Genomic DNA, 12,135 nt, shown 5'->3' on the forward strand with positions numbered 1-12,135 from the left:
GGACAAAAATAAAGTAAAAAAAAAAGTTTTTTAATAAAAATAAATAAGGTTTCAAGTAAAAAAAAACAAAAAAAATGTAATTGAAAAAAACTAAAAAATTAGACATATGCATTGCCGCGTCTGTAACGATCAGCTCTATAAAAACATCACATAATCCACCACGTCAGGTGAATGGCGTCAAAATAAATAAAAACTGTGACACAAAATAATTCTTTTGTCACCTTTCATCATAAAAAGTGTAATAACAAGCGATTTTATGTGTCCAAAATAATACCAATCAAACCATCACCTCATTGCGCAAATAATGAGCCCCTACATAAGACAATCGGCCAAAAAATATAAATATATGGCTTTCAGAACATGGAGACACTAAAACATCATTTCCTTTCCCACAATGACAAATCAGTCTTATTCAGCTTTGAAATGCACAGAAATATTGTTGATTTTAGCATTTATTCCAGGCAAAATCCTTCCACGAACCATGTCTGATTGATCTCAATGGGAAATCCGTGTGGCAGTTCATACAAAGATTTTTTCCCCAGTGAATTTGAAATCTGTGTTGCAGGGAAAAATAAAAGGTGATGTCACTTGTGGATGCAAAAAACTCAGCTTGTAGGATTAGTCCCATTGATTATTCCATACGGTATTTTATGTCTGGATTGTGTATACTTCGGTTGGTCTCAATGCAGTCTTTGATATTTGTTGTCTGTTGATCCACTAGCCATTGATGCTATTATTTAAATAACTGTTTCTTAAGATATATATATAAAAAAAAAAAAAATATGTATCATTTTTGCAAAAGCTACTAGAAATGTATGAGGGAGAAATGTTACCAATTAGGTTACTTTCACACTTGCGCTTTCCCTTTCCGCTATTGAGATCCATCATAGGATCTCAATAGCGGGGGTTAAACGCTTCTGTTTTGTCCCCAAACATTGTCAATGGGGACAAAACTAAACTACATGAAACTGAGTGCACCAGAATACATTCTGTTCCGTTTGGTTGCGTTCCCATTGCGAAAAGAATAACGCTGTCCGTAATATGTTGCGGATCAGATTTTCTCAAACACAAAAGAAAACGGATCTGTACCTCATTGACTTACGATGGTTTTAGAGACTGATGCATCTTGGCTATTTTAGAGATAATACAACCCGATCCGTTCAGAACAGATGCAGATGGTTGTATTATTATGACGGAAGCGTTTTTTGCTGAACCAGGACGGATTGGTATTATTGCTTTTATTGGTATGCAGTGATCCCTCAAGATACAATATTAATTGGTTCCAGGATGACCATTGTATCTTGAGTAATCTGTTCCAAAAGCCCCAAAACATCATACAAAATAACAGAAAATGAAGATTTAAGAAAAATAAGCAACCAGATTGTGTCAGTGAAAACGGATCCGTCCCCATTGACTTACATTGTGTGTGATCCGTTTGGCTCAGTTTCGTCAGACGGACACCAAAACGCTGCACGCAGTGTTTTGGTGTCTGCCTCCAAAGCGGAATGGAGACTGAACGGAGCCAAACTGAGCGGATCCTTATCCATTGAGAAAGCATTAAGGGCAAAAATGATCCGTTTTGGACCGCTTGTGGGAGCCCTGAACGGATCTCACAAACGGAAACCACAACGCCAGTGTGAAAGTAGCCTAAGACAGATAAGACAAGTCCTTATATATAATAGTCAGGAATAGCTGTCAACTAGCAACTAATCCGGCTATTTTACCAGAGAAGTGGCCTTGATTGGCTGGATCTGAGTCTGGGACATTGTATGTTGAGTCTGTAATGTTGCAGACGCCGGGAGGCCATCGGACGCTGACAGAAAACATTGCTATAAAGATGGCAGTGTCACTGGTTCAGAGTTATCATATACGCACTGGGCCCCGTAGATTTACCATCCAAAAAGGTCGGCAGAGACACCACTGAAGTACCATTATGTTCTTCTGATTACTGGACCCCGGCAATTAGTCAGTACTACACATGGTAATACAGACATCTTTCTGCATGTTACAACTCAAAGCCAACCATAACCAGGTGACTGCTACTACATGGAGATAGCGGGTATAACGCCCTCATCCGTGATACGCAAGTAGACAAATATTTATCAATGTCATAACTACCAATTTAAATATCATTTAGATACTAGGGCACTATTAATACCCCTGTTTCTGAATACAATTTGGTTCCCTGATGAACCCGAGTACAGTAAGGGTGAAACGCGTCAGGACAATGGTGTCATCAACCTAGATGGCATCATATTATCTATGAAATAAAGGGATATTGATACCACCAACTCTAGGTGATGTCACACATTCTGTTTAGCTAGACTATGGGATTATGTGCTATCTGACCACTAATAGTATGTATCTACAAGTATAAGCAGGAGATAGACTAATCATTTCATGATCGGTCTCTAAAACTTTTATTACTTTTTATGGTATATTTGGCTTTAGTTTTTTTGTACCTTCAGTCGTTAGCCATTACAATAACGTTTAACTAACAGGTTAGCATACAATAGCTACCAGGGACACCCCGACTCAGGGCCATCCAAGGACATTCAGGAGGTTCCTGATACGGGATCGCCCCTATTGGGGTGGCTATTCCGTTTGTAAGCAGGGCACAATTAGTGAGAGGGTCAGCTATGGGGAGAGAGCCCATAGCTATATATTAGGCCCAATCTCTGCCATTCCTAGCCCCAAAGCTAAGTATCAACCTAATGATATCTTCCATCTTGTTTTCTTATTTTACTGTTAAGTGGTTTGTGTTGGAGGGTTTGTAGCTATTTTAGATAGATATTAAAAGTTAAGTTTTAAGGGTGGTTACCTGTGACATTGTTAATTGGAATTTGCCACCCCAAACACATAAGACCTGCAGACGGGTTATTGTCTGAACTGTGAAAATCATTTTAGTAATGTAATTTTTTTTTAAGGACGTTAGAAGGTTTTAAAAGCAATTTAACATTTTTAAGAAAATTTTCAAAATCAACTTTTTTTTTTTAAGGACCAGTTTGGTTATGAAGTCACTTTGTGGGGCTTACACAGTAGAAAACCACCCATAAATGACCCCATTTCAGAAACTACACCAGTCAAATTGTTCAAAACTGGTTGTAGAAATGTTAACTGGGTTCTCCAGGAATAAAAAAATTGAAAAATACTTAAATATTATTTTGTAATAAATGTATTCACAAATACCTTTCATTACTTAGAATGGCTTGTTTTGTCTAGGGAGCAATCATTAGGAGAAATAAAATGGCCGCCGTCCTATCAGTACACACAAAATGTGTCACTGACAGTGGGCCCTATGCTCGACAGCTGCACGATTAGAGTGTAGCTACTTTCTCTGAAAAGATGTTTAGAAACGTCCGATCAGAGAAACCCGACCGCCCAGGAAGTTTTTAGTCAATGGGTGATCAGGAAGTGGTTAAGAAAAGCTCATGCAAGATGGCCGCCCCCATAATCATGTTCAGGAAATAGAATAAATAAATTTGCAATCAGAAAAAAAAAAAAAAAAAAAAAATAGATTACAAAAAAAGGATATTTGCCACTATCTGCATTTAACTGGCAGATAAAAAATTTAGTGACACATTTCCTTTAATTCAACTGATCCTTCTTTTCCTTGACATCATTTGGTCGGGAGTGAGTTAAGAGTCTCACACACATTAGTGAAAAACTATAATGCATATAGCCAGCTTTTGCTACTGATGTTGTAAGTACAGTTAGATTGAGACACTATGATATGGTTGCTGCTCCATGTAAAATACTGATCATCTGGGACAGGTGACATCTGCACTAGCAACTAGAGGAAAGGCTTGGTTTAACTGCTGCCCTCAAGTGCGCATGGCACTTTTTTTTTTTGTCAATGTCCGTTTCATTTTTTTTTTTATTGCGGCCCATATGCCGAACCATTCATTTCAATGGGGCCACAAAAAAAATAAAAATAAATCTGCGTGCATTTCGTATTCGTATGTCCGCAAGTCCATTCTGCAAAAAAAAAAAAGAACATATCCTATTCTTATCCGTTTTGCGGAGAATGGCGAGCATGGTTACAATTGATCCGCAAAAATACGTATGAAACACGGACGTGTCACTTTTTTTTTTTACCACACAATACATACAGTGATGTGCATGAGCCCTAAACCAGATTACTAATCACTGCCACTGGAACAAGGGCAGAGAAAGAAACCTCGGAACCATTTATTGTGGCTTTCCCAAAAATGGATAATGATCAGCCATCCACTGATTTGCTGACTGAATGCGGAAGCCCCCACAGATTACTAGAATGGGGGTCCATCATCCCCCTTCCTATTCATTACATGATCGCAATCAGGAGTTTGAATGGAGTGGTGGTCGAGCATGCGTCTTGCTGCTCCATTCAATGACTATGGAGCTGACAAAAAGAGTCAAGGCTCGACTTGTGTCAGACTATCAAGAGTGAAGCAGCCTGTCCTAGATTGGGCAAGTTCTGCCAACCCACGATCTGTACTTTTAGCATATTGGAGTCCAGATTTCTCAGTTTGTACCAAGTGTTTTACCCACACTATTAGAGTATCTGCGCACGGTGTGGATTATACACAGTTTTTTGTGTGGAAAATCTGCAGCATAATACAGTAACAGCAAAGTGAATGAGATTTGCCAGATCTCGTGTATATTTTGTATGCGCAGATATTGACCTGTGGTGCGGCCTTTAAAATCTGCAGCATGTCAATTGTTTGTGCCGATCTGCGGCTGATGTAATGTGGTTTCCCATAGACGTCAATGGAGTTGTTAAAATCCACAAAAAATAAAAGATGCACGAAATCCGTGATAAACAGCGCTGATTTACATCTGGTTTTGCGTTTTGATGTGGACTTACTGCATACAAGTCTGCACTGTGCGCAGGAAGTCTTCGGATACGTGCACTTGTGTGTTTCAGCCCATGTAGACAAAGTTACATGAAAAAGGTTTTCCAAAACTTTTTTTATATTTAAAATATTATTTAACTCAAGAAATACATATGAACAATAATATACATATATTAACATTGTAAAAGCACTAAGTGCAGGATACTACAACTTTACATAGAAAGAGAAGGACCAGATATCAGTGCTTGAAATTACAGTCACGGTGTAGCCGCTTTTATTTTCCCCATGATAACACTTCTTGCCTGAGATAGGAAAGGTTCAATTTACTGGCGGTACATTAATATGTAATTACATGAAAGCATGTGCCATATTCTCCAACATGGCACTTTATACTTGGAGCTTGCTGACACATTTCTGGACAGAAAAACGTTATCCATTTTTTTCGCCCAATGGAAATGCCACGGGTGAAAGAAAAGGTGCAGAGATGCCAAATAAATATACTATTCTGTATGGCCCTCCATTTATTTCAATGCAGTTTTGCCAGGAATTGAGAGGCATAATAGCGATTTATAAAAACGGTATTTGTGCTGTGTGGCCGTATTAGACAGCCCGATTTAACTGGCAATTGTCAGGAGAGAAGCCTTCCCTCTCGGCAATCGTCTGCTCGCTAGTGGAGGAGACCACTGCTACTGCATGCAGCGAACTCCTCCTCAGTATAGGGAGGAGCGATCGTTATGCCATCGCTCATTCCTATACTGAATCATTGCTTGCCGACAACAGATCATGGATTAGACACCACTGATCTGCCACCTGTAAACAATGTTTTTTTTTTTTTTTTAACCTTTAAAAAAAAAAAAAATTGATTGCCCGACGAACGAGTGTTTGCTCATTCATTGGCGGCAGTATTACACTGCCAGATGATCGCTAACTAGTGTTACTTCCAACGCTCGTTACCAATCATCTGACGAAAAATCGGCAGGTGTAATACGGGCTTTAGACTGCTCATGAGAAATTATAGCTTTAATTGGCTATTTAAAGCAATAAAGACATTTTTAAGAATTTCTCTCATTGATATTGGCCTCATGCACACAACCGTTGCTTTGGTCCGCATCCGAGCTGCAGTTTTTGCGGCTTGGATGCGGACCCATTCACTTCAACGGGGACGCAAATGATGCGGACAGCACTCAGTGTGCTGTCCGAATCCGTTGCTCCGTTCCGTGGTCTGCCCAAAAAATATAACCTGTCTTATTCTTGTCCGTTTTGCGGACAAGAATAGGCAGTTATATCAATGGCTGTCCGTGCCGTTCCGCAATTTGCGGAACGCACACAGACGCCATCCGTGTTTTGCGGATACGCAAAACACACAACGGCTCGTGTGCATGAGGCCATTCATGTTATGATCAAGTTCTAATAAGCTTGAATAACAGTAGCAGTCGTGTTTGTGAATGTCAATGTGGATGGCCACCTGGATTAAGACAGTGGCCCTGTGATAACACTGAACTTGCCAGAGACCAGGCAGGGAGTTTGTCATGAGGACACAGGATGCAGAGTTACTACAGGCTTCAGTGCTGAATATTTAAAGCACTGATAACTTGTAAACGAAGCTTTAAATAAAACGTAGCTGGCTTGTTTTGGTATATATTTTTTTTTCCTTCTGGCAGGTTCTCCTTTGAGCCGATCCTCTATTTTAGGAAATCCAATAACTGTTGCAGTTTATCGCAGTTAGTTACAACTTCTGGTATAGAAATGAGAACCTACAAAATAAAAGGAGAACATTACGTTATCACAATGACCATGAGCATTTACCCCAGAATCATCTAGTCACCATCTTACCTGTCGTATTCTTACAACAATGTGGTCCAGTTTCCGCACTTCTGCCTCCTGATAAAGCTAGATTCGATTTCAGTATATCCTTCTACAACAGACAACACAGATACAGTATGACCAGGATTGTCCATAATGCCTCCCATTTTATGGGCTTCTACCTGTCATGATTCAAGAATATCCCCACAGAATGAGTCCTGATGCATTGACACTAATTATATCACCCGCTCAATGCAAAGGAAATCCTGAAAATATGACATGCTGATGGGGCATGATTAGGCGTGAGCGAATCAACTTTCGCATTATAGAACAGAAGTTGATTCGTTCAAATACTTACATTTTAATGCGGTCTCCATACAGCATTAAAATGTATTGGCTCCTTGGAGTCAAAGTTCGTTTCGGCTAAAGTCACGCATATTTGCGTATTGAAAAACTATTTAAAATGGCAATACAAAGTGGTAACTCGGAACCAAGGTCCAGTTAGGATTGCCATTTTAAATTGTTTTGTTTTTCAATAAGCAGATATGCATACAGTAGGCGCGACTTTGAGCGAGTCGAGAGGAGAACTGTATTAGGGAACCCACTTACAACTTGGCTACCCTGTGACTTTTTGTAGCGCAACTGATTTGAACAATTGAGTAACATCTGCAGTCCACAAGATTGGATTTAGTTGAAAGCATTTATTTGGACTGCACCTGTAGTTCAGCCCATCTTCAGCAATCGAGAGGAGACGCTTGTCAATCAAGGGAAGAGGGGAGTGTGCAAAGCACAGGGGGTGTGACAAAGCAGTGCTCAAATGATTCAGCCTCGCCTCCTGGTGCTCCAGTTGCTGATTGGCATATGAATAAAAACACATATCTCTGCAGCTGTTTCGCATACAGACAAAAGAAAGGTATAGTTTTAATCAGCATGATGAGCCCTACCTGACAGCATGTCTGGTTAAATACGGTTGATACTGGTGACCGAGCCGCTTTCAGCTCAGAAAGAGCGGAGATTTAAATGCATAAAATGATAAGCATTACTGAATCTTTTCCCGCAAAACTATAGATGAATCTGCTCAGCTCCTCCTGCTGTATAACATGCTGCCTGCAGGTAGCACTGCATTTCGTGGTGACAGATTCTCTTTAACACTCTCCCTCTCATTACATACAATTAAAAGCTGTCCAGGATTACAGTTTTATATTATTTTTTTAAACCCAGGCAATATTTCTAAGTTTACAATTAGCATTACAAATTAGGCACACAGTTTCTTCTTACAGCTACTGTCTTATAGAGTTAACCGTATAGGATGCTGGGGAAAAACGTCAAGCAGAAGAGTAATGTGTGTAAGGAAGCTGGTCAATGTGGAGAATACTTACATGTCTCAACAGCCGCTGAATAGCTTCAGACTTTGAAGATTCGGCGTCAACTAGTTTCAGTCTCAATGTAGTTAACTAAGGACGACAAATACAACATTAAGATGGATAAAATGAAAGGAAAAAAAATAAAAATATATAAGCTCATATAGAAGAAAAAACACAGCCCTCCAGAAATAATCTTCAAACCTTCATCTTCATTTCTAGCTTATGTTCATGGGAATAAAAATAAAGGTCGGAAGATTATTTCTGCAGTGCTGCGCTTTTTATTCAATATCACCTAAGAACCAGGATTTGTTGTTTGAAAGTCTTGATTAGGGCTCATGCACGCGTCCGTATGAATTTCACAGTCCGCAAAAAATATGGATGACATCCGTGTGCATTCTGCATTTTGCGGAACAGCATGCCCCTAATAGAACAGTACTGTCCTTGTCTGTAATACGGACAATAATAGGACATGTTCTATTCTTTTTGTGGACCGGAATGCACATGAAGTAACTTCCGTTTTTTTTTTTTTTTTTTGCGGACCCATTGAAATGAATGGTTCTGCATACAGTTTGCAAAAAAAACAAACAAAAAAAAAAACACGGACAGAAAATACGTTTGTGTGCATGAGCCCTTAGTCTGAGGACGGTGAGGATTGTGCTGCTGGTCTATTTTCTTTACTGTTGCCCATTATTCTATGGTGAGATTAGGATAACTGACCACGAGGCACCTTTATGTTATAGCCATTAGACTGTTGGAGGACCCCGGTGGAATCCACAAGAAGCAACACACACGGTCAGAAATCAGACTCACATCCTTGTGTAAGAGCAGCTTCTCTTGAATCCAGTTTCTTGCGGCCTCTGTGGAATTCTGTGCTAGTTCTTGCTTCAAGACTTCTACCTGATTTTCACACACCTTTAAAGACATCTGCAACTCTGCAATTTCCCGAATAAGGACCTAATAAAACATTAGGTTATAGAAATCTTCCATCACTTAAAGGGGTTGTCCACACAAATATAATTCAGCATGAAAAACGACTTTTGTTTTATATATTACTTTCTTAAAAGATGACCCCTGGTTTTCAGTCTGGATAGTAATATGCATGTCCTGCTACTGAGCTGAATCAGCTGGGTCACACATGCTCAGTTCTATCCTTTAACTGCCACCAGCCAGATCTACTTTTAGAAGTTGTGATAATTAAAAAGGGAGAGAGCTGTGGCAGAAAGGACATGCTCCCTAGCTGCCTACTTAAAGAATGATTGGAGAGATCTCTGGATCCATGCGAGTAAAATTTTTTTAAACCTTGAAGTAGCCGTATAATGGCTTTTTGGTACGATGCGCTGTATTTTTCAATGGCCCTAATTTGGGTTAGATACAACTTATTGAGTCATTTATAATAGTTCTTTCTGAAGTTATTAAAAAAAAAAACATTGAATTTGACACTTCCAAATAATATCAAATATGTATATATATTTTTTAAACCGTACTGCTTTTGAGTAAATTGCATATCCTTCACAGTTATTTTTAGGGACGCTAAAATGAAATAACAAAACCAAAACTTTAATTTTCGTACTTTGCTTTGCTTAAAAAAAAGGGGGGTCACACTTCAAACCCAATACCATAAAGAGGAGTAGCATGTAATTCGCCCTGCTGAACCAGCTGGGAGTTGCTCCAAAAAGAGGCCCAATGGACTTTGCGCCTCAGAACGGTTCGACCTGATGGTCTAAACGATCACATTTACTATAGTTGCTTTCTTTAATATGTGATGTGACAATACCTCTCGGTGCTCCGATACACCTCTGTTGTGTTTTCTGCGAATCAAGCAACTCATTGACATCTTTTACGCTTCTACAATGTTTAATACTGGTGACCAGGGCGACAAATCAGTATGTGATCCAGGTTATTATAGAGACACCAGTACAGGGATTGTGGTAAGTGATGCCACAGTCCGGTGCTGATTTCACCCACATGTACTATTCAATTATGACATTTAATCAGGTAGGGTTGTGAAGCCCCCCATCTCATCATCATAGTGGTACCCAGTCATGATCTGACACTGAGGGGTAGATGGAACTAATGCATCAGCTGGTACCTAAAGTATGGGATTATACACTAGTTGTGTTTTGTACCCATACTATTCTATACCATTGTCGACACGTTGTATGAATACAGGTGAGCAGGGAATATATTTACTTGCCACTGGGTTCATCTGTATTATAATATGTACCGACGTCTGCAGTTAGGGTAGCGAAGTAGTGGGCAGCCGTCAGGATGTCTATCATCATAGGTTGAGGGTCCTCATTGAATTTATAGTGCCCTGGTCCTTTTTTGTGTCACCCGGATTATAATCTTACAGAATCAGGGGAGTGTCGGCTGATTGGCTGGGCCGCTAGTTAGGGGTGGAGCCACAGGGGTTAAAACATTGTGGTTCTGGCGGCCGCTTCATGGCCGCACTAGTGCCGGGAGCGCTGCAACATGCGAGAGGTGGCGTGCTCATATTTATGTTTGTTTGTCTGTACGGATATAGGCAGTATTGGCTGTAACGGGGAAAGGGCTACAGATGAGGTCTTCCAACTGGAAACGCGTTGAGCAAGAGTTCTACTGTAGCCAGTATTAACAGACGACATCAATACGTAACAGGCAGCTATAATTATTTTATTCAAGTTAGTAGTGAGGGTTTTTAAGGATTATACCGGTGCTCTTGTTAACTGGTAACACTAAGGGCTCGTTCACACGAAAGTTTTTTGTGTTCCGTATACGGGCCGTATTTGGTGTTCCTTATACGGAACCATTCATTTCAATGGGTCCACAAAGATGCGGACAGCACTCCGTCTGCTGTCCGCATCAGTTGCTCCGTTCCGTGGCCCTGCAAAAATTATGAGGCATGTCCTATTCCTGTCCGTTTTGCAGACAATAGGCATTTCTGTAATGGGCCTCCTGTTTCGCAAATTGCAGGATCCACAATTTGCGGACCGCAAAAAACGGCACGGTTGTGTGAACGAGCCCTAATAGTGAGCAAGATTCAGTTTAGCCTCTACCTGAGCCTGGTATCCCTCACTAATGATCCTAATTCATATAGGAGCAGCAGTGTTAGTACATGGATATAGGCACCCACCTAGTTCAGCAGAGTGAATTACATGCTACTCCTATTTATGGTATTGGGTTTTTCTAGGCGATTAGAAGCGTGACCCCCTTTGTTTTAAGCAAAGTACGAAAATAAAGTTTGTTAGTTATTTTCATTTTAGCGTCCCTGAAAATAACTGAATCGTATCCATCAGTGACGCAATTGTGAATATCTATCAGTAATTGCAGTGATTCAAATGGCATATCCTATTGTAAAAAATAAAAATGGTTTAAAGTCTCCAAATTCCAAGGGTCATAGATTTTATATATTTTTGTACATACACCTGGTCGCGAAGTGGTTAAAGGCAAGGTCAGTGATAAGTTGTGATGGCTTTGACAGAAGCATCAGAAAACCATATGCAGTCCCTGGTATTGTTAAAGGGTTTGTGTCACTTCAGCAAATAATTATTATGTAAAGAAAGTTAATACAAGGCTCTTACTAATGTATTGTGATTTGTCCATCACATTATAAACGGTTTGTTTCCATGGTTTCGACTACCATTTAATCCAGCAGTGGTGACTGTGCTTGCTCACGTTAGGAAAAAGCACTAGCTTATGTGCTAGAAGCCAAGCACAACCACTGCTGCTGGATTTCAGGGTGGTCGTAACCATGGAAACGAGCAGTGTATAATGTAATGGAAAAATGAATCCAGTTAGCAAAGGAGGCAATATGGACAATCACAATACATTAGTAAGTGCCTTGTATTCACTTATTCTACAGGATAAATGCCACTTGCTGAAGTGACACAACCTCTAAGGTTGAGGGAAGACAAGTAATTAATGTCCACTGGAAGATTACCTCGCTTTCTTTAGCCGTACTAAACTGCTGAAATATCTTCTGTTCTTGCTGATTCACAACCTCCTGGAGCTCACTGATGCACTGCAGACAAACGAGGTGCATAATTTATCAAGTCTCTAGCCACATCACATCTGTCATACAACTAATGTATTCAATACATACAAATTCATGGCAAAAGGATGCAAAAACTGTATAAGCATGTTTAAGTATA

At 39.9% G+C, this 12,135-nt stretch overlaps 1 protein-coding gene across 2 annotated transcripts in view; it reads right to left on the bottom strand.

Annotated features, from left to right (window-relative positions):
* Positions 1–6,489: 6,489 nt before the first annotated feature.
* The window catches only part of SPAG5 (sperm associated antigen 5), a 79,507-nt gene continuing 73,861 nt past the window's right edge, over positions 6,490–12,135 (bottom strand). For both annotated transcript variants that reach the window (XM_044283641.1, XM_044283640.1), the window contains 5 exons: positions 11,925–12,005; positions 8,816–8,959; positions 8,021–8,095; positions 6,672–6,753; positions 6,490–6,592 (listed from right to left, as the gene is read on the bottom strand). In XM_044283641.1, coding sequence (XP_044139576.1) covers positions 6,561–6,592; positions 6,672–6,753; positions 8,021–8,095; positions 8,816–8,959; positions 11,925–12,005 — 414 coding nt within the window. In that variant the 3' untranslated portion in view covers positions 6,490–6,560. The remainder of the gene's footprint in view (positions 6,593–6,671; positions 6,754–8,020; positions 8,096–8,815; positions 8,960–11,924; positions 12,006–12,135) is intronic.

The sequence above is a fragment of the Bufo gargarizans genome, chromosome 3 (assembly GCF_014858855.1).
Source record: "Bufo gargarizans isolate SCDJY-AF-19 chromosome 3, ASM1485885v1, whole genome shotgun sequence".
NCBI lineage: Eukaryota > Metazoa > Chordata > Amphibia > Anura > Bufonidae > Bufo > Bufo gargarizans.